At 40.9% G+C, this 24,129-nt stretch overlaps 1 protein-coding gene across 1 annotated transcript; it reads right to left on the reverse strand.

The window, feature by feature from the left end:
- Positions 1–1,987: 1,987 nt before the first annotated feature.
- LOC124652019 (BEACH domain-containing protein C2-like) lies at positions 1,988–23,740 on the reverse strand. Its single transcript, XM_047191039.1, is given in 32 exon segments — positions 1,988–2,365; positions 2,515–2,637; positions 2,725–3,515; positions 3,908–4,274; positions 4,812–4,925; positions 5,010–5,106; positions 5,669–5,789; positions 5,869–5,953; positions 6,061–6,210; positions 6,672–6,788; positions 6,865–6,951; positions 7,044–7,112; positions 7,196–7,252; positions 7,333–7,416; positions 7,522–7,591; positions 7,793–7,914; positions 8,710–9,117; positions 9,119–9,202; positions 9,426–9,569; positions 9,645–10,196; positions 10,544–10,738; positions 11,005–11,089; positions 11,554–12,167; positions 12,958–13,290; positions 15,296–15,377; positions 15,556–15,632; positions 15,773–15,886; positions 16,004–16,108; positions 18,079–18,213; positions 18,562–19,278; positions 20,000–20,787; positions 21,841–23,740. Coding segments are annotated over 32 exon segments (8,841 nt in total). The 5' UTR covers positions 23,726–23,740; the 3' UTR covers positions 1,988–2,296.
- Between the last annotated feature and the right edge of the window lie 389 nt (positions 23,741–24,129).

A 24,129-nucleotide genomic window follows, 5' to 3' on the forward strand; every position in this document is an offset into this window, starting at 1 on the left:
GGACAAAGGTGCAACAACTTAGGCAAAAGAATTAGAAATTTTCAATTTGTAGGCCCTCACGTCGATCTTAATTGAACATGAATATTCTGACAAGTTCTTCTATACATGAAATAAACTTGAAAATAGTATTCCATCTTCCTAAAAAAGCTGCTCAACTTTTTCTATATATGAATGTATGTACACACTAAAACTATGTCTAGATATATCTATGTACGAATGTATCTACACAATAAAACTATGTCTAGATATATATAAATAACCTTGAGCGGCTTTTTTGGAACACAGGGTGTATAACAATTTATTTAAACAATTGCATGAGCCATCATGTTTTTTTCTCTCGTCCTTTTCTTCATTTATCCTTTCCTTTTTTCGCATTTTCTTTTTCATGTACAAAGTCATCACGTTCTCGCGTAGAGGTAGCTCAAACCTGAGTCGATCACAGGAGATTTCTTTTACGGGAGTGATGGGAGCAGGCCAAGTTAGAATTGTAGTCGGTTTCTTTGGTATCTCCTGGCCCGCAAGGCAGTAGATCGGTCTGATTGGCCCAGCGGTAGACAGATCGTGTATGACCAACCTCCGCGTGCGTTCCTTCATCGTGTATCTGATTTAATAGTAAACGATATGTGGGCCTGACTCTAGAGGTATTAGCGTCTGGGCCTGACTCTGACTCGAGAGGTATTAGCGACGAGGCGAGGGACGTACGTACCAACGGATTCAGATTTAATAGTAAAGATATAAAGGGAAATGTCCAACAACAGACATCAACTGGTCCGTGGTGTAATGGCGTGCAGCGCGCTTGCTATTGTGGGCTTGAGTTTGAAACCTCACTTCATGCATTCATTTTACATTATTTGGTCAACCAACTGACAGTGGGACCTGCGTGTAAAGCATCTCATGGTCTCAGTTCAAAATAAAAAAACATACATGGGTCTTTTTGCAAAATTTTCAATGCCATATGTCGCCTTCTGATTGCTTTTGTACCTATTTGCTCCCTCAATACAAGTTCGTGTACTGCAGCATTCACTTTTGCAAGTTGTTGTATGAATTTACTCCTCTTAGACAAGTTATTGTACCTAGAGTGCTAATACCTCTAAATGCCGCCTTGGCGACTCTGAGCTGGAGATAACTGTTGCTTGGTCCCGTCTTGTTCAAGACAAGGGGTTTATCTCAAACGAAGTAAGTGTCGAACTTTGATGGTTTCTGGCGTTCAGTCTTTCCACTGAATGGGTTGATGGTTTCTGGCATTCAGTCTTTCCACTGAAAATCAAAAAGAACACCCATAAGTTTCTTCTAGTCAGATACTGTAAATCAGACTAGTCCGGAAACGTTGGTTTCTGTCACCATCCGACGCCTCATCCTTCTAGCTATCTCTTTCCTTGTTAACCATCCTTTTTTTTCTAACTATCCTGAAATAACGCGACGAGATCCATGCCTAGATACACAGTTTCATTAGGAATAAACTCGTACTAGATCGTAAAAATTTTGATTTTTTTTCTACAATACGCAATGAAAGATGTATCAATCAAATAGTACGTACTATAAAAGTGCCAAAAGCAAGTTTTACAACATCGTTTACACAGCTTTTCTCACTGCCACAAAAGGTAGCAGCTCACCAATAAAACAAAGGACTACTCATCTACCATCCACCACTCCGGCATCAGCGGAGGAAAAAGTCAAACGCCTCTCGACGAAACAAAGGTGCTCGTCACCGAGTTCAAGTAGCATAAACCGGTGCTAGCCCTATTACTGGCATTACTTAGTAGCAACGAAACAAATGTGCTCATCGCCAAATCTCATACTACAAACGGATTTTCTCTAAAAGAGAACCGACAAAGAAAGTTTATCTATCATACTAGTAGAGTAGTAGAAAAAATAGGAAATGTCCATTTTCCTTTTACTGTGCTAGGGTTAAGTTTGGACTTGCTTTTAATGAATGGAATCTCTCAGTTTCGAATCAAAACATAAAAATCAGGGAGACGAGGCAAGGTAAAGGAGTCCTTCCACATAACTATTACTTACTCTACAAAAAAACAACGTCGGCTTTTACAAGGCAAAACTGATGCCAAAAAAATGGAAGTGTGCTGTTCCTCAGCAAGTCTGCTCGTTACCTTCTCTCTTTGACTAAAATGACCTGATGCAGTATACGGCCTAGTCTAACTAGTAATGCCTATTATTTTTCCATTTTGTACAGATGGCATATTCCACACCAAAATTGCTCGTTGCCCTGCTCCTAGCTATACTAATGAATGGGCATCATCGATCTTTACGCGAGTAATGACTTATCATCAATGTTTCCTCATGACCGAAGAAGTCCATCACCTTCCCAACCAAGGCGCAGCATCTGATCCACTACCTTCAGGCTCAGCTGTAACATTACCAACTCTATCAGAAAGAAAGTTCAAGGAAAACAAAACTGTCAAACTTTCATGCAGCTGGCAACACTCTAATTAGGTTAGGTACACGTAAAAATTGGATCACACTAATGCAAAATTTGTACTGATATAGGATACTCACAGCAGGATCAGTGAAGACTATTAGATGCTTATCAGCAGTAGAAACTAGAAGATTTGTGTTCTCTTTGTTTAGAGCAATTGCTGTGATGTCTTGGCCCTTTCCCAACTCCAGCTTATGAAAAACCTAACAAGAAAATGTCTCTGTAAGACTTCCACAAAACGATAAACAGGGTAAATAGATAACTTTAAAAAAAATCTTTCATTTATTTACCTCAAGTTTATGAAGGTCAACAAAGCAGATAGAAGGCACATGAACAGATTGCTCAGTTCCCGTCTGTTCAGATATATAATTCTTGCCACTCGGTTTGTCGGTCTCATGATCCGCTGAATCAATATCATCCTCACACTTGTAGTTGCTAGACGAATGGGTTCCAATTAGGGCAAAATGACCATCCATAGAAATCTCAATGCAACTAACTCGCCCAGTAAAAGGTGATAGAACTGAGGTAGCAATAGGGAGTCCATTGACAGTGAAGCTGGATAATCTTTTTATTGATTCGCTCCAAACCAAAATGATTCCCTGAGAAGATAAAGATACAACATGTGCCTCCGCAACATGAATCTTCCGAATCAGCCGACCTGTCCGCAAAGAATGTAGCAGCACACCTGATCTGTCTGACAAAGATACAACAAGTCCCAAGTCTGAACTTACTGAACAGCTAATTATTTCTCCAAGGTGTCCTCTTAATACGTGCATAGGACCTTCAATTCGACACTTCCTGGTTTCCAAGAGGTTGCTTATGTTACTAGGACTGCTGGGAAGAGGGCTGTGTGGTGTCCTTGGTGTTGACGGTGGAGGTTCTGATTGATTTTTCTTATGTATGGAACCTGCCTGATGAATCCGCCAGAGTATAACTGTGCTATCTCGAGACCCTGTCACAAGGTAATTACTATCAGTGGAAAGTGCAAGGCAGGTCACAGGAGCAATATGCCCAGAAGCACTTTCAACTGTCTTTGCTCCGTCCGGGGAGATCAACTTTACCGAACCATCCGCATGCCCACCTATTGTTGAACAAAATGGCATTAGAAATAGATAAGCAGCTCCATGGAAATAACACAAAATACTAGAAGCAGCTAAAAAGTACCATAGCAGAATTAATTAAGAAACATAATTTTGGAATGCCACTATTAGGGGTGTGCACTGTGGCCTAAGATTCTTCCAAAAAATTCTTAAATTAATTTAGATAGAGGAATGGTATTCTACATCTAAACTACAAAAAAAAATTCAGTTCCTAAGACACTCAAGATTTAATCCTCTGGATGCCATTTCTTTTGCATCTTCTGTAGGTGAGTCTGAATTTGAGATGTTGTAATGATAGTGTTACTGAATGTGTCCAATAAGTATATAGTATTAATAATAAATCTAAGGGGAAAATAGTGAGAAAAATAATCACCAGTTATAATGTCTTTGTCACATGTGATAGCAACAATAGCGGAACTACAGATTGCAGAAGCAGCAAATGCTATAGCTCTTGGGAACTCATTATCTTCTCCGGAACTAGTGGATCCTTTGAACATGCGCATGAATGCACCACTTGTTGAACTCGCAGCATTTCTGCCATGATTAAAAAGGAAAGGTGTCCCTTGGCCATCTGGAGTATTTGGTTGCCAATGGTGAAGTGCCACATGCGCAGCTGGCACATTTAAATCTACAACTACAACAGAATCATTTGATACAAACATGGTACTTGCAGGGATATTGCAGCGATCTGGATTAGGCAGTGCATAAGATTTAAGTTCACTTGGATTCCGGAAGATGGTCTGCACAGTAGATCACGGGGTCAGGTCATGTAAAAAAGCCAGTAAGACAGGTCATTACAATCACGCAATGGAAAACTATGTATGGTATATGAATATACGGAAATGCACTTTTGATCTTGGGTGCATATGCTCCTGCCACCGAAAAAACATTTTAAAATATCAAAAAAATTCTGAACAAAAAATTCCGTGTGTGTATGTCAACACTCTATGTGCGCATTTTACTTACTTAAGCAGAACAATAGCTAATAAGAGTGGTCGTCTATTGTATTATTAATTATGCAGGGATGGTGGTGCTTGTCTTTTTTTTTGGAGAAAACACATGACAACAAAAATGGAGAATACTAAATTCAAAAACACCTACATTTCTGTAATCAAGAACTATGGCAGACTTTTTTATATTAGTTCTTTATTTGGCAACACATTTCCAGTTCCAACATGGGAAAAGGCAAAAAGCAATTGCCCACATAGCTAATTGTAGTTAAACAGCAAAAATTCATGAACTAGGGAGTCATGCATGAATCAGCTAATATGAAGTACCTGTAGTTGTAAGACATCTGTCAATGGCTTTCTCTTCATGTGTGGGGCAGTCAGCAATTGAGATGGTGTTTGTCCAAAGTAGGCTATCTGATCTTGCATGGCTCGCCGTTGCACCTTCAGCATTTTTATTAAAATATCAGCAGCCAAATGGAAGTGCTACAAAACCAATTTGTAATAAATGAAATCCATACTACTTACTGGATCTGCAATTTTGTCAATATCAACAGTTCCCTCATATGTGATGTAGAAGAACACATTGTTGGCCATTACTGCTTCTTTACCTCTCTGCTTATATCTGCAAGAAGGAAGTTTCCATGATAAAACGGTGGTGCATAGACATTGTGCAGACAAAACATGAGGATATTTATAAAGCAACTAACCAGATGCCCTACCTCATTCATGGATGTCAATACATTCTATATATTACTTCATATATGTAACATGATCGTTCTAAATAAAAGATAAGCATAAAACATGAAGCCCGAACTTTGCTAACACTGAAAATCCAGATCCTTCATCTTGCTACAGTACTTTTTTTTAAACTGGTAACAGGATGCTCCCAGCTAGATAGTTTTGTGTTTTAAGGATCGTTATAAAGTCAAGTTATATTGATGAGAAAAAGAAAACCTACTAATGGTGAAAAAGATGCAATGCTCGAAAAGAAACGGGAAGCCATCAAAGGTACAAGCATTATATCGAGTTTTGCAATATAAGCATGGTCAATCTACATACATATATAACATATAACAACCTCCGCCAAATTATTTTGTGTGTGTGCACACACCACAGACGAACATTACATCAAAAAAAAAAGTTGCAGAAGTGATAGAAATATAATATAACAGAAGAGAGTGTACCCAAATATTAGATCAATCCATTCATGCAGATGAGTGGAGACATGCTCACTCTCAAGAGCCTTCCGGTGTTTGTGAACAAAATCAACAGGGTTCTCAGCCCAACGAGGTAATTCTACAGAATCTGCAATGCCATTCAGAATTACATAACTCTGCATTTATGCATTCTGCTACATACTTTACATAGGGCAAAATGGATTTACCTAGCTTTCCTCCAAGTTGAGTGGTCCCAAAGTCAATAGAATTTATGTTAGTAAATACCTCCGGGAGGTAAAACATCTCTGGTACCTACATATATATCACCATATAATAACATTGCATCAAAGACCTTGAATGGATTTTCGGATCACCCAATCAACATCTGGGAAAACATATTGAAGACACTAGCAACTTACTAGCTCCTTTACATCACTCATGTCTTCCAGAACACTATCCCATGTGCCAGAAAGGTCAGAAAACATGCGATCAGCATGATCAAATTTGCCACCTTGCAGCTGTATAGAGAGTGTGGTGAAAGGCTCCATTCTGAAAAGGTAATACAAGACCTGCAACGAATATAAGTGATCAGTACAAGAAAATCAATTGTTTTTTAACCAAAAATGAATTGAGCTAGACAAAAAATTGCAGGCAACCAGTAATCAAGTATTGGAGGTTATGTCCTCTAACCATATGAACAATATCAACAAAAGAAGACTGCACATACAGCTAAAACTATACAGGAGGGTGAACCTGTTAACAATCAAAATACTAAGACGGTTTACATGCAAAGTTTTCACCAATCCATGCAAAACCATGCACAAGTATAGGATGTAGGCTCTTCTATGGTAATTCAGATATCATATTTCCGTCTGCCTATGACGAAATAACCGAGCTAAAATTAATTGAGAAACCTGTTCAGTGTGCAGAGACCCAGAGTCGAATTTGATCGAAAATCTTTCAACAGTAATATGCCTAAGCTGACATTATAGGTAAACATTTGGTTCAGCTATACAAGGAAGACACATACCGTGCCAGCACTGGAGTAGTGTGAACCATAATGAAACTTAGGGATGATTGGATCCTCAAATGTAGAGTACCGTTCTTGGAACTTCTTTAGTCGTTCCGGGTTTAGTGCTCCAATTGGCTGCATTAAGTAATATCCACTGCGGTTAGCAATTTCACCAATTGGTGAAAAGACAGAAGCAATAGCAGAGATCCACCTTTGAAAGATCACGGTATGTAGAAGGATCATCCAGATTCAACACTTCAGACTGGTAATCAGCTATTATCCAGGGGAAAACAGGATACTGCACATGCATATAGATATAGGATTATTTGAATAATAGGTTGACCTTATCAGACATTAAGACTTGAATTGCATTTTGTGAATTAAATTAACCTGAGTTATGTCATTATAACTGCGCCCAGCAAGAGTGTTCAGTTCCATCAAGTACTCAAAATTGCTAATCTGAAGAAAACAGATATACTTAGATCTTGAAACTATCAACCAAAATAAAATTAAATAAAATAACATATTTAGTGTTTGTGTACCTCCCAGTTAGCCCAGCGCTCCATCAACTGAGTTCTTTTAAGAATTTGCTCAGCTCTCTGAATGAAATATTACATATTACAATCACTATGGCATGTTGACAATTCTGGAGATTAGGATTTAAACAGTTTGCACTAACCTGAGTAGCAAGAAAAATGTCATTCATATTAGGTGGTTTGGTGTGAATGATTGCCCGATAAGCATTTTTGCGTGCTTCCATATCCTAGATCAAGTATCAGAATTTCAGACACGTAAATTTAAGAAAGTTATTCTGCTCTTCATCCATGGACTTAAAAGTACAGAGGGTTGAGTTTCATAAAGGTCGTACCCCGAAATCAAAAAAGAAGTTTGACCTATCTACCATAAATAATTCCAATGCACTTCGTCGTAACAAGTACCTGCAACAAGTCATTGAATCATCAACTGCCTATATCGAAAATAAAAAAATTAAACTATATGGTGGTGATTCACAGATACTGTGTCCAGTTATTCGCTCCAAAAGCACAAAATAGACACTCTTGTATGAGATATATGCATTCTAGAAGTGTATACGGAATCAACTTCTAACAATTGAACCAGATCGGAAAACAAATATTTACCGCCTGCTATATATCTGATGTAGAGAAGAGATCAACCAGCTCCTATCTTTATCTTGCTGATCATCCATGTTACTGTCACTTGCATGATCAACAATTATAAAATTAATCCTCTTTGATGTTACCTGGAAACGAAATTACAGGAGCAAATGATATCAACAGCTAAAGTAGGAATTGAAAACTGGAGAGTAATTCTGTCATACAAACTCTTGTGATTCCATCAGCATAGTCTGATATGACAAAGGTATGTAGTTAAGCAGTGAATTTGGTGCACCCCTACACATATTTATATCATATTTTCTATAAAAAAATAATTAAATAGTTTTTCATGTATACGTCTACTAGAACACACAAGGAGTGCAATAGTGCATGATTCGAACAATACTAATATCAACACAGCAGATGTCATCACAGGGGGGTAGCTGATTCCTCTAGAAAATACGTAAATCAGAAGAAACAGGAAGCTATCTTAATCATTGCTACTAAGTATTAACGAGGTTTCTCAAATTCTCAATAGCATTCATTCAAACAGAACTGTCAACAGTCTGTAACCTACCAAGCTTAAGGAAAAAAGAACCTCTTGTATCTGCTAGTCGCTGCATATGGAATCCTACAAATAGATTTCACTTAAGAAAAAAATTGAAATTGCTAATACTAGGATGGACTGCAATTGAAGGCATAAGTCATTTTGTTGCACTAGTTAATGAAATGGTACAGAAATAAAACAGTTGGCACAATATTATGTTAGATCAGTGCAACACATATTGCTAGTAGCTGCAATATGCATGTGCTATACTAGAGCTGAATCATTTATTTGCTAATCTTAAGACAATGGAAAACATAAATTTTAAAATTCACAGTTCTCGATGAGACATATAATAGATTAAAGATGGCAAGTAGTGACATTTCTCAGTGCTTACTTGGAATGTTCCACGCACTACTTTCAATGGCCGCACCATCAATGATGGAAGTTCAACGATAATTCTCTCGTCAGCTTCAGTCGGCACATATCCAGGTGCAACAACTGTGGATCGAACCAAATTGCGATCAGCAGAAAGGCTAGAACCTCTTGAATCTACTGATCCTTTCATGGGTTGATCCACTGATGAGGAATGCCGAAGTTGATCGACACTGCTGTGAGTAGCATCGGATTCTAACTGCTCGTTGTCCTCATTTCTTTCATCCATAGACATGGCCTCAGCCATTATCACTGACGCAGTTGATGGAATAGTGTCTGTTAGTGAAGAATCTGCACCCTCGAGGTTGCATTCATTTGATTGCACAGCAGAACTTAGAAGTTTTCGATCATCATAATCGGCAGCTGCACCTAAAATGATCAGATCCCTTGTAGTTCCTTTTAATAAATCTTCTCATTCTTGAAGAACTTTCAGTAAAATCTAATTTCCAGAAAATCTGCAAAATGCAGGAGTGAAAAGAGATCTCAGGATTTGTCATAGTGCCTTTTTCTTCTCTTTTTTGACAGAGTGCTTCTTTCTCATGCAGGACTAAAGATAGTTACATGGAAACAACTCGCTATTCCAAGATGTACTGGTCAACAAAGTGTGTCTTGATAAAGAAGTAAAAAACATGGAAGGAAAAAGGAGATAAAATAAATAAAATTAGTAGCTGTACATACACGGTCGGGAGAACACAAGGGTTCGTCAAAAGGTGCATATAGTCTTCCCATCTCTGTCAGGCAGTGAAGAAGATGCCGCCATGCTCGAACTCCAGTTGATGCACGATGCCGATTCAACACATCAGCTTGTGTTTGCCTCTCCATCTGCATGATCCAAAGTTTATAGGATGTATGATAAATTCTAAGCAACGGAAATGAAAATGTTACAGGTGGGTTTACCTCAAGTCGCTGTAAATTTCGTGCTAAGGCAAAACCAGAAACAAGAATTGCAACATATTTGTATGAAAGGGCTGAAAAATCTCTTCCTGAAACAGGCTTCGAATCAGCTGATTGCAGGCACTCCATCCAAGCAGCACTCATAGCTTCAGATGTATTCCACCTCCTTACACGCTCTATATCACTTGCACTCCTCCTCTGTCCCGATGTTGCCATTGCTACGGCACTAAGACCCCTTCCTGAACCAATCTTAGCAGTCCGTTCGAGATCACGTGTAGCAGCTAATGCCGCAGCTTTAGCTCCTGCTTTGTCCTTTGGGGTGGAACTAGGCTTGTTGGGTGCAGTTTCAACCGGCTTCTGGAAACTTGAGAAGGCCTGAAGTCTTGCTACTGCTTTACGCTCCGGCAAAGACGTGTCACGCCGACTCAAGGTATTCCTTCGAGGTGTTACTATTTCTGTCCCGGAGGCACCAGCAGCCATCATGGCTAATGCCATTGCAACTGGTGGTGAGGCAAAAGCAGCAGCCCATCCAGGCGATATCATCAAAAGAGCAGCCTGGGCCCAAGAAAAAAAAGGAGAAAAGACCCATAAATTGATTTCCTATGAATGAAAAGCCATGACAACATCTGATAGATAGCTTTAAACCAGCCAAGACTAACATCTTTTCCTCAAAGTGTCCACTATAAAAATACTAAGCAATTATCAAATAAGAAAAAAAACAGACAATAGGTTGACATAGGGAAAGTGAGGGAGAGAGAATAAAACAAACAAAATAGAGATCACCATCCAGGATTTACAACATATATTAGTAGTGCAATATGTCACTGATGCAGAATTCAGCATTAACACGATGTTATTTCACTGCTGAACTAAGGTTGGTTTTACAGAGAGTCAGATAGTACCTCAATGGGCAGTGCATCAGCTGCCAAAGCACGGTCATCGGCAATCAGTGGATTCCTTCCATCATAAGAGGTAAGCTCATGAACACCAGCCAGAAGTGGCCGCCACCTTCGTAGGATGGCTATAAATGGTGGTAAAATTAGTTCAATGAACTGTTTCCTTAGGGGGGTTCTGTCCCTACCAATAGCATGCCATACCTGCATCATGAGCAAGATAGCATAGAACCTTATATGATTTGTACTCTACCTAATAAATAAAACAGTACAGAAAGTCTAAAATGAGAATGTCATTTATTTACTAAGTTATCACAGATCATAAATCAGAGTAGCTTTACAGATTCGCACATAGGTTTTTGTTCAGAATCAGAGTCATAGACAAAGTAGAGCATGATAATCAGAGTTGACTTCAGAGTCGGGGTATGGCACGCTTAAGTGCAGAATGCAAAGCAAAGTTACATACTCACCTCAGAATAGAGAATAGAGGAAGCAACCAACACCCTCTGTCTCTTCGACTCGGTAATTGGCATATTTAGGATGGGGCCAAGCACACTGTACAATTATAAGAGTTCCAATTAAATAACAATTGACATAATAGTCCTCCAGAATAGACTGGCTGACCACTTACCACGTAAAATATTAAGACAACTGTTCTTCCATCAAAGTTCTGGTTGTAGTTAACTAATGGCAACACAGTTTGACGAAGAAATTTTTTCAAGTAGAGAAATGTACATCTAAGAAAATTAGCATAAGACTATTTCAATGCATTTTGCATACAAATGTTCAGCTCCTATCAGAGATCATTAGCACAAGACTCTGCTATGTTAAATGGACATTCCCTACGATTTTTAGTTCAAAAATGCTAAATGCATTTTGGGTTTTGTTAACGTTTTCCTCTCAGAATATATTGTACTAGTTCAATGGAAAAGCATAGTTTGTAAATCACATTTTTTCAGCAGATGAAAATGTACTAAATCCAATTTGATTGTTCATACTTGATGGTGCATAGTGCATACCTCCAAAGGAGTGCAGGCCGAGGTTTTCTTGTAGATGAACTGTTGCCATCAATTGGCATTAAGCTTCCAGCCTGATGGCCCATCCCTTCTGATATGACATCCTTTATGCTCGTATTCTTCAAAAGAGCATCACCTTCACCATTGTCATCCTCCCTCATCGAAACAAGCGTCATTCTGAGCATGCAAAGAAATGGCTGGTCACTATCTAGCAATTGATAAAGTGCAGCCATAACCCCCATACCAGGGCCAGACCCCCCTCCAATACCAAGACCACCGCCAAGTCCTGAATCATCTAACAAGAGTGCCTGCAGCACTTCGAGTGATTTCTTCACAAGTGGAAGCTCAACCCAATTCCCGTTTGAGTCCTTCTCTAGAACAGATCTCCAAGATTCCGAGTCACCGCCACCAAACAAATCAGGTTTGGATGGAATGCCTACACCATACCATAAGCGGCTTCTGTACTTCCAGCTTTCCGCAAGATCAACAATGCAGCTCCCATAAGACGCAAATGCATGCTTGACAGATTCATATGGCTCGGCTGCCGCTGCTGCTGTAAGGCGCTCCATCACGGCAGCAGAAATTTGTCCATTTGCATCAGCCATAGAAGTAAGCACCTGCTTTGGTCGCATAGTAATCAGGAACAAATGCAGCATTCATATGAACAAATATTTAAACAACTAATCTGCCACTCTACCAGCAATATCTAAGACTAAGCATAAGGAATGAAGGAACACTGGATTGTATGCAGGATGATTAAACAAAATTATAGGTAAATCTAAAATAAGGAATCGAACTTCCAGTAGTGCTTATCAACTTATAGGTATTTCATGCTGACATGTGTGCATGATTGTGCACAGCAGTAGGCAGACAGCAAGAAATATAGACATAATCTCCTATAGTCCTATTGTACAACCTCTTCACAGCTTTCTTGCAGAACCTATCTCTAATATGTTAAACAAACAACTTAGAAATCTACATTCTTTATGGGAAATACCCTAGCGTTCACCATGCAATCAATTGGTCCTGTCATGTATGATTAAATACCGATGCAGGACAAGGTGCGCAAGGTGACAAAGTAAAAAAAAAATGCATTTTTGAAATATCTAGCCATTAGGACTAGATAGCTATATTATACAAAGTTAATGTTGATATGCCAGCATTCCATGAGCACGCTTCAAGTATGAAATCACCCTAAAATTCTAAACCTAGGTTAAACAATCATGATTTGCAACAACATGGCACATCATCTTGAAGGAAACATATATATGCAAGATGACTATCATGCATACAAAGATAAACGTAGACATACTCAAAACTTTAAGCCCTTTTAGAAACAATTATACATTTGATCAGAATCATGCCAATAAAGAACGAATATAATGGTCTGCACTTCTTAGTTCTTACATCTAGTGGAAGGCCGCCAGCATCACTGGACAAAGATGACCGCCTAGAGAGCCCAGCATCCATATGTTCACTACCAGTTCTGTCCAATGAAGTTGTCCGACTGGGAGCAGACGAAGCAATGGAGGAAGAAGATGAAAAACTATTGAGTACACGGGACGTGCAAAAATGTTGACCCTGTGACCTCAGATGGTCTTCTACAAGCATGAGGATAACTATTGCATTTTCAGCTAGTGCTACTGAGAGATGAGCAGCATTTTCTGCTTGTACTTTTGCTTCTTCAGGAGACAAGCCCTCGGCAGCAACACCAGCAGCAGCTGCTGCAATTACTTCAGTCTGTTGTAGACACAAGGAAAAGACATTATAGACTGAGAAATATGAAAGCATAAAACAGTATCATGGTAAAAAAAAATGCCAAACTGCGAGAACTAGCACCATGGGCGTACCCAGCGGGTGGGCCGAGGGGGCCGTGGCCCACCCAGATTTTTTGAGAATTTTCTTTTACCTATTACGTACTGGGCTAGAGTACTTCGGCTGAGCCTCAAACTGAGTAGAACACGGCCGAGAGCCCTTTCTGTTTCTCGTGTAGGCAAGGGCGAGCAAGCCACGAGACCCATTGCACTAGCACAGTAGCACCCAGTCGCTGACGCGAGCTACCTGCCCAACCCATATTTTTGTGAAATCGCCGCTCACGGTCAGCTAGGTGCAAATGCGTTCTAGACAGAAGGTACCAATACAAACCGGTGAAATCTGTTTTTTTTACTTGACAGAATCAGTTCATTCGAACGCCGTTCTTGGCTCTTCTCAGGTTAATTCATTATTCCCGTTTAAAAAGGTTCATGTCTTAAAAAACATTTTCTAACAATGTTTCACCCAGTCTTGGAAGAATAGTTTACGGTTCAAAAAATAGTTTGTGGATGTTAACAAGAAGTTACATGTCTTGAAAAAATGGTTCACACTTTAGAAAAAAGTTTCATGGATGCTTAAAATTATTTACGATCAAAAAACTGTTTCATGGATAATAATAAAGATCATGTCTTGAAAGAAAATGGTCTATGTTCAAAAAGTGTTCGCCTATCTTAAAAAGACTAGTAAATATGGTTGTATGCTGATATGAGTTGATTTTATTTTTGAAGATAGTTCTTTGAGAATTTCACTATAAAATAGAGAATGGTATAGCTAAATCTACACTCCACTTGCGTATTAATTGAGATACAATGTTGAGCTACAATGGCTTGAAATAGATAATTTCACTCTGAATTGAGCTAGAATGGCATGAAACAGATAATTTCATTCTCAATTGAGCTACAATACTGTTAATTGATTGAGTATCTATATTAATCATCTGTTATATTTTTTATCGCATGGCGTTAGTGCTATTTTTTTTGAAGTGTGCCCACCCACAAATTTTTTCCTGTGTCCGCCACTGACTAGCATTATCATGAATGCACAGCGTTCAGAGTTAAAATTTTGCTTTCTTGTTCAATAGTGGAAATGTCAAGCTACCAGATGTAGTGCTTTACTATTTCAACCTTGTGTGTCCCCATAATTTGTCTAGATTTACGCTGGCCTTTCCCCACAGCTTTACAACATCTAAGGTCATCTTTGGATTGTAGAATTCCAATTCTACAAAACCTTTCCTATAGAACCCGTTAGAAAATGCTATCTGATTTCTAGGGCTGTTTCCATATGCCCCTTATTCCGTAGGAATTTTCACATTCACTCCAACCACTTTTTTCCACTGATTTGTGTAGTATCGAGACACTTTTTCTGTGTTCTATCCAAACGACTATTCCTGTTTTTAGCAATATTCTGTACTTGTGTTTTCACTTGAATTCCTGCCATTACTCTGTGTAAAGGCCTCACCTCCGCCACCCTCCTCATGCCGTAGATGATCTGGAAGCACCGTAATGAATGCATTTTTGAGGGTGCACAGCCTTCAGTGAGCACTCCAGTTGCTAAGATCAAAGACAAGGCTGTGTGCTGTGCAAGAGCTGGCGCCTGTGGGCTGAGGGTCATCCTACCATCAACCTGGGATGTGCACTAGATCCCCTGTAACTAAGATGTAATCTGCCTCCTCGGACGACTGTACCTAAACTCTATCTTTTCAATGAAATGAAACGCAAAGGTCCTTCGCATTTTCTCCATAATTACTGTGGTTCTTGTTTTCCATTTCTGTGATACAAAGAGGGCTAAAGCGGGAACAGGACCAAACAAATTCAACACATGACAGAAAAAATTAACTATAGAAAGGAGTAACAGCAAAGGATGCAAGAAACAAAAGATCTTGCACACATACATAAAGCACCTATGTTTAAACTGAAAAGAAAATCTTGTCTACCTGAACCTGAAGCTCCCTGGCAGAGAAATCAAGCAGATCGCCTAATAATCTCCTTCTGAAAATTGGTAATGACTCTTCGCGCCTTAGAAGAACCAAAGGAGTCGGTCGTTAAAAATGTACATTTAGACGACAAGAAAAAAGAAGGGCAAGCGGTAGGCGGGAGCAGAGAAAAGAAAAGAAATTCTTGGACTAGCTAGACCAATCGGCTAGTTCAACTATGTACATATACACACTAACAGAGAGAGAGAGAGAGAGAGTACCTGATCCGTTTGTCTCCAGTTCCAGATCCTCCAACCATTGAAAGCCACTCTGCACAATGAATAGTAGCCTCCACATCCTATATTGTCACAGCAATAGCAAAAAATTACATGTTAAGAGCAGAGCGGGTAGTGATACAACCAGCCCAGACACTCAGAAAGAAGGTTGCGCAACTCTAAAGCAAAAGGGTTTCTGAATAAAATTATCTGATGCTCTTACCCTCCACCCATCTTTTTGTCGCATCGAATGCTCCAACATGATAATCAGGAAATTGTGTATGAGGTCTTCAATCTCACTAATGCTTACACCATCGACATTATTTTTACTGCCCATCTGTAATTAGAAACTTCTGATTTATAGCACAGTACAAAATGTAGTCTCTGAAACTAGTGCATCCTATATAATTCTCATTACAGCATGTCATGCTGTTAGAAAGTTTGCAGTACATACCTCATGATTATAAATCAAAACCTCTAAAATCCACTCTGGCCATTCTGCAATTGAGGTCATTGTGGTTCTATTTTCAGGATGACTGCAAGCCAAAAACAGAATATCCTGAAACGATACAAAGAAAAAAAATACACCATAAGAAATTAAGCAGGTAAGTTGGCAAACAAGGAAACAGAAAAAGAAAGAATCGATTAGAGCAAACATAATTAACACAACTACGTGCAGGTGTTTGGCGATATGGCATCATCAATGTACCTACCCCTATGAAAATAAATTAATAAAACAGATATGTGGATTGCTCTTTTGAGTTTTTCGTTGAATTGTACTGTTGATAACTTGATATTGACAGCTGCCAGTTATGGATCTCATGGAGATGTATAGGCATTCAGATCTAAGCCACACATGCCTGTGGTTTGACTGAGAATGGTTTGCATAATGTCAATGAAGCTGACCAATACCTTATAACCTAATACTGAAAGTCGATTCCAAAACCTGAGGGCGTGATTAGATCCCATGCCACCTTGCTTTGTCAGGCAAGAAAAAACTTCCTCACATGAGCAATAGCTCAGGAAACAAAGGTTAGCAAGGATAGGTTTTTGGTTATTTTATCTTGAAAAAAATTTAATTATGAGGGTCTGATAAACACAAAAGTATAGTACTCCCTCCATTCCAATGAATAAAGGCTTATATATTTTTTAATAAAAAGTTAAGCCAAATAAAGTTTGACCAAACTTTCAGAAAAAACCATCAACTATTAAAATATTATATAGATATCACATCATAATATATTTCATGATGCATCTAGAGATATTAATTGTGTATTGTACATGTTAATGTTTTTCTATAAACTCGGTCAAACTTTACATAGTTTGACTTTTAGAAGAAGAAAAAACCTTATCCTTTGGAACGGATGTAGTAGTTGCTAAAAATATGCAGCATTTATTTGGAAATAATTTGTGGACCAACATGATAAATATTTTAGCGTTAGCAATAACCTTGCCCACATGATGGAGCCAACTGAGTCTCCTCAGTCGTCAAGTTTTTACTTGCCTATATGGGCAAGGGTGCTCGGAAAAGAAGGTTTCTGGGGTCTAATAAAGAACACATCCTTGCAAGGCAACGCTATATGGCAATTTCTTGGCCTACCAAGGGAGCTAACCAAGCCCTGAATTAAGCAACAACCCTCCAAGTTCATTTCAATAAACTGTACCATAATGCCACCCATCATCCAAATTGCCATCACCATAGCACAGAAGATCAATCTCTACCACCATGAGTCATTCAAGTAGCCAAGATGATAGATAGTGCAGGTCTAGACATAATGTGAACAGGATGGTAACAGCACTATGTCGTGGAAAGCATATGAAATTTAGGAATCTTAATATATAGTAACACGCTGCCTATAAATTCTGGACAAAAGAACTATCTAAAGGAAAAGCTAGTTTCTATTAAGACGAGGGAAATATCAAGTACTGTATCATTATAGCACAAAGGTGGACCACAATTGAAACCGCGTGCCCAGTTTAACGAACCCAAGTCAGACTAAGCCATAATGTAAAATTTGAAAGGAGGTAAAAATAGACTGAGGTAGTCCAGAAGCAAAAAAAAAAAAAATTTGTTTATAAACTGATTAATGCAGGAAACAATTAGCTAACTATTCTCACTATAAACAGAAAAAATACATAAACTCTCTTCAATTACTCACATTGGCAGCGGACCTGAAATCCAATCTCTAAGTAGTATACATCCGTATCTAGACAAAGTTGAGTCACTTATTTCCGAACGGAGGGAGTACTTAACAAGTAACAGCACACCTACTGCATAGAACTATTTAAACTGTAGCATTTGTTCTAAAAGGAGATCTTTAATCCCTACACAGCGACATCATTATCATTTTCATTGAGATGTAAACAGAACTTGTTCAGTGCAGTCGGGATACTCGAAATCACAAAGTTATAAGGCAAACCTGATCTATCTTTTACTGTAATAAATGGCAGTCCAAAACTATCACAAAGCAGAACAGCTAAAATCTTCGGCATGACAATTGAAACTATGTAAAATAACAAAACGCACACCTGTATAGCACGAGCTTGGAATGACCTTGATGCATATGGAAGTGTGCGGAGAAGCACTAACAAAAGTTGAATGTGTTCAAAACGGTGGCCAGAATCATATAGGTTCAAATTTTCATCAACTGAAGAAACATTAATCTGCATTCAAGACAAACAACAACAACATCAAAGGTAGAAACTTCAGATGAAACACTTTGGGCAATAATTTGATCAGCATGTTAAAAAAAACTAAACCATATCATCAAACTTTATTGACATGAAAGAACCAACGAAAATTGATACCATAAATGCACAATATGTAATATGTCATTTGCTTCCATATTTATCTGAAAGTGTGTATTTTCTTTGGATTTGTGTTAAGGAAAATTATCTATCAGAGAGGTGATAAGAGAGAACCAGCAGACAATTAAGTCATTTGATCACAAAAATCCATTTAGCCGAGTCAAAAACATATCTAGTTATCTAGACAATTAACAAGCATCATACCGCAGCAGAAATTAAAGCCATATAGACATTTGCAGTCATAAGCCTCCTTGGGGCTGCTTGGAATGCTTTCTGCAACGCAAAAAGTAATAGCGATACTCTGTCTTCTAACGTAGTATTTCCTTCTTGATGAACTGTTGTCAGAAGACCACCGGGCAAATTTGGATTTGAAGCACTTGAGGCAAATTTTAAGTGACCTGACGCAACTAGAGCACCCAGAATGTGAATGATTCCAACAACAGTTCCATCACCTTTGTCAACATTGTATACATTATTCCGGACATTATCAGCAGTAATTGAGAAGTTGATGCCACCCAAATTCTTTAGTAGCTGATTCTCAGAGTTGGAAATCTTTCTTCCTATATTTGCTCCCAACATCTTAAAAGAAGCACTGTTTGTGTTTGTAGCTTCCTGTCCAGCGTCTTCTTCATGAACAATGGATTCATGTTGTTCAGCTGATTCAATTTCATCATCCTGCTGATATACTTCACCACTGGTGGCTCTTGTGTCAGAACCCCTATTACTCCGTACATCAAATTCACTTAAAGTTGCCCCAGGGTTGTCCAAAATATGGTTATTACCAGCTTTAGCTTCGCGCTGTAAAAGAACTAGAAGTGCTTCTACACCACCACTAGATATGAATGACTGTGCAAACATGTTGGCTCTAGAAATGTTAGGCTGCACAATTAGCCTATAGATGAGGTGAAGCAACCTTGCTACCTGCACAACAAGCACATCAATAGGATCATAAGAAACAGCTTCGTAGTAGATTGTCAATTAAGCCAGATGAGGAGAACCTACACATATACTTTGTTACGACTTTCATATGATCATACTTCCTCCTATCCAAAAAGTAGGCCTTTTAGGACATTCAGTCTTCAAGGTGATAGTTTGACCATCAAGTTCTGTTTAGACATGTTGCCACGCCTTAAAGTAATTAAATGTTTTAAAAGGAATATTTCATGATAATTTAGTATTCCCTCCAACCCAATAACACCCATGAATGTTGGTATTTATAGATGGCCAAATTTAGAAATATTTGACTGGGAACAATGCTACAGTAGCGGAATAGCCTACATTTTGGACCGGAGGTAGTACATAATATATCACACAAAAAAAGTATTGCACAACCACATGTAATCTTTAAAAACAAACAGCCATTGTGCCACCTAATTTTCCACAAGTCCTTATTGGTATGACCTGCTTCTCCTTATTATGTATATGAACATATGTATCAGGTTTTGAAGTAACAACAAGGGCTTCCACTTTCCGGTACATGTGTCATGTGTGTGCATCACTGGATACCATCCATTATGAATAACTTAATTCAACAACAATTTGTATATAAGATATGTAGAGTTGAAACTTGAAACTCATACCTCAGTAAGAAACAAGAGAAGCACAAATGAAAAGATTTCTAGTAATGTCAGGCGCCACTTACCTGATTAGGCTGTGGGCAGTCAACAATAAATCCAATCAAAGAGCGAACATCATCCGAAGCCGCAGTGGAAGATGCTGCTCCTAGAAGAAGTTCGATGACAACCAAAAGTTCATCAATCAGAGCATTCACTTCACCCAAGGATCTCTTTGTTCCGGTAAGTGGTAAGTTATCGACTGAATCTGGTTCCTGGATTGCCCAATAACACCTTCTGCAGCCATCAAGAAGCATTTGCAACGCATTTGCATCTCGCATGCAAACAGACTCTGTAAATACCATGTCTGCAAGTGAGGACAGAAGCTTCTTCTGCAAACCATAGTTGCATGAACTCCACATCTTCAAGTCCAACAGCAAAGTGCTGAAAAGCTGCACCTTAAGCTCATGATTGTTTCTTTGAGACTGGCACAAAGATACAATGGCGGCAACTAGCTCCTCATTAGTCACTGCCTCTTCTTCTCCACTTCCCAGCTTTGAAAGCGCTTGCAACAGATAATGTAAAACACGTGACAAAAGCTCAGGCGCACATGTCCGGCATAATTCTTCATTATTGCCAGGATGTTGAATAGCCAGGGAAATAATCCTGAAAACTGGGGCAGAAAGGGATGCAGTGCCAAGTGACAGTGACAATTCACCAAGTGCAGGTTCAAGACTATCTATCTGCACACTGCTTATAGTCAATGGAAGTAAAGCCATTGGGCCCCCATAAGCTAAGGCCCACAAAGATTCGGCAGGCCGCACACGAGATGAAACATGAACCAACCCAAGAACCTCTGCGGGCCTTCGATGAGTGCCTAAAATTCAGCAGAAAAGAGTATCAATAAAATCACGTATAAAACAGCACATGGCTCTGAAAGTTCAGAGGTAGCTAAAAAATTCAATATTCAATTATCCCTCGTTCTTACTACAAAAAGGTTTGACAATCTGGTATCATATCAGCAATAACAAAAACAATGTATGGAAATGATTATTCAATAGCTTTGCGAACGGAAAATGGTATAGATGACTTAAGACACTGTGATCCTGCCTCAGTGATTTTTCAACAATTGGTAGCAAATGGTAGGATGAAATACTGATTCATCAGTAAATTACTAATTTCTTTGTACAGTGAACACCTTGCTGATATAAATTCTAATATTTTATCTCGTTTCTTCCGATATGGCACTTCTTCTGTTTTGCTATGGCAGTGTCTTAGTTTGGGTCCTTCAACTTTAGGCTACAGTATGCAGACAGACTAAACTTTCAAAGGATGCGACCAAAATGAGAAAGTTGGTGGACTAAGACGGGTCATTTACAATGGTTTAGGGTTAAGATAGTAACTCCCTATAGTTTCACCCTTAGAGGAAAAAAAAAAAACAGAGCCCAAAATTGATGGTTTAAGATAGTAGCTCTCCCTTGTGCAAATGATTGAGGCCACCTCTTTATATGGATAAAACGTAACAACATGCTTTGCTAAAAACAACTTGCAGTTTTGCTGATTCTCAAGTCGCCTGAATTTTTTTGTAAAAATCTCAGTTACCTAGAATTGCAAACCATTGACCAAAAATTGTGTTTCTGAAATGTGAGATCTTGCTAAAATTACTGTGATTTTTAGGCTTTAGGTTATACATTTAGTGACTTGAGATGAGGATAGTTGGATGTTGATCCAAAGGCCTAAAAAATGTGACTGATATTTAGCAAAATTGCAGCATCAGTTTCCAAGTTAAAAATGTGCTTCACTATCTGCATAGCTACACCACTTGGCCAAATAAGACCACAATTTAATTCTCCAAAAACAAAAAATGCACTGCTGATAAAGGAAAAGGGTCATATTTAAATTAATAAAAAAGGAGGGAAATAAGACGGACCTGCTGAACCAGAGGGGGAAGCGTCTGGACAAAAACGGCCACTGAGAAGACTAGGGTGATAAAGAAGATGCAAACAGCCTCCTATCTCATGGTTGAGTGCAAAGCTCTCTTCTGCCATGTTCTTAATCTGGCCGTTTGTTGCCTTCCATGGCAAACCCGCACCATTTCCAAAACTGGGAAGTATATCTCCGCCCCGGAATGCCAGCCGACTCATTCTGTCTGGCCCTATTGGCTCCCGGAAGATGTAGATGGGGCCCATTTCGGCAAACAACGGGCATTGCCGCCGGCGCCTCTGCAGGCCTGCAATGGTTGGTGGTGGATTCGTCCCAATGCAGCAAAACGCCAGTGGTTTCGATATGCGCGGGAAATCAAAAGCACGGCTCTCATGCAGACTACCGTTGACATACAAGCTCAATTCACTGTCTCCCTTTCCAAGCAAACCATGCCTGTTTGTGTGCTCTAGCCCAACAAAGTACCAGCGCTGAGGCTTGAATGCATAAGTGAAGTGGAGAGAAGCCTTCTTACCTCTCCCGCCCCCACTCTCCACCACCAAGAACTGGCCATGGAAGTAAGCCTCCACACCCTGGTTATCCGAAGAGAGGAAGCTGAAAAGCCGTGGCATGTGTGTTGTACCTTCTCCAGCAAGGGCGCTGGCTGCTGCAGCTGCTGACATTGCTGATGATTTACCAGATGTTGCGGCAGCAGCTGCAGCAATGGCAGCTGCAGCTGTTGCAGTGCTAAGTGTGTCGGAGAACGATTCTATATAAATCCAAGTAGCAAACCCGTAGCCATTCGAGAAGGGCCACCTGCTATCACCAGGAGCAAGCAGACCAGAGCTCTCCCCATCAAACTCAAACGTCGCAGCAGGACCTCTTGCTTCCTCACTACCCATAGCTTTCTCAAGCGCCAGCATCAGCGGCATGTTCCATCTCGTCCCGAGCGCCTTCTTAACCAAGCCAAGCCAGGAATGCAGGTCCTTCACACTAAGCGAGTGCCCACCCAAGAGCTGGATGCACCGAAGCAGCGGTGTCGCATCCCAGCTACTGGCACTGCTCCGACCCGTTCCAACAAACAGCTTCTCCGCAGACTCAAGGAGCACGGCCAGGAGGCCCGACAACGAGCACATGGCGCGGTTGCGGGTGCAGGCCCGGAGCGCGGCGTGCAGGCCCACGGCCATACGAGTGCGCGGCGACGGCTCCTCGCCGCAGGGGAGGTGAGGCAGGAGCTCGGCAGCAGCGATGGCGGCACGCGAGTTGGACATGATGCTCGGAGGAGCGCCGGTGCCGGTGGCATCGCTAACCTCGTCGTCCACGCCGCCCATGGTTTTGAGCAGCACGTCGACGACGTAGTGCGGTGTGTCCCCCTGCTCCTCGGAAACCATGTCGCGGAGGCAGTCCACCACGCCCCCGCGGCTGCCCGTGATAGCCGCGTCCACGGCCCGCACCACCTCCTTGGGCGCGTCGGCTGGCACTCCCGGAGGCCGATGCCTGCTCCTCCGCGGCGGGGCGATATCAGCCGGTGTCGTCGGTGCGCCTTTGCTCGCCTTCGGACTTGAAGCCCCCTTCTCGACACCCACCACCTCATCGGTGGGCGAAACGGCGGCGCGCTGCTCCATGGAGCCCTGCTCCTCCTGAGGCATCGGCGGCGGAGCAGGCGTGCCTGCGCTCGTCTCCTGGCCCGAGACGCCCTCCTCCGCGACCACCTCATCGGTGGGCGAAACGGCCGCGTACTGATCCACGGAGCCCTGCTCCTCCTGAGGCATAAGCGGCGGAGCAGGCGCGCCCGTGCTCGTCTCCTGGCCCGAGACGCCCTCCTCCGCGACCACCTCATCGGTGGGCGAAACGGCCGCGTACTGCTCCACGGAGCCCTGCTCCTCCTGAGGCATCGCAGGCGGAGCAGGCGTGCCCGTGCTCGTCTCCTGGCCCGAGACGCCCTCCTCCGCGACCACCTCGTCGGTGAGCGGGGCCGCCGCGAACTGCTCCGCGGAGCCCTGCTCCCGAGGCACCGGAGTCGACGCTGGCGTGCTTGTGCTTGTCCGCGGACTCGACGGCCGCTCCTCGACACCCACCTCGTCGGCGAGCAACCTCGGGGGAGACAGCGGCGAGGAATCGCCCATCTCGTGGGCGTCCTCGGCCATTACAGCATCAAAACCAAACCCGAATAAAGTCTCGGGATAAAAATGCGGGCAGAATCTCGGTCAACGATAGTGAGACGAGCGAAGGGGGGGACTGGCGGCGGCGGTGGGGGGGATCGGAGTAAACAGCGGCGCGCAATGTGGGCGGGGATTAG

The sequence above is a fragment of the Lolium rigidum genome, chromosome 5 (assembly GCF_022539505.1).
Source record: "Lolium rigidum isolate FL_2022 chromosome 5, APGP_CSIRO_Lrig_0.1, whole genome shotgun sequence".
Classification (NCBI taxonomy): Eukaryota; Viridiplantae; Streptophyta; class Magnoliopsida; order Poales; family Poaceae; genus Lolium; species Lolium rigidum.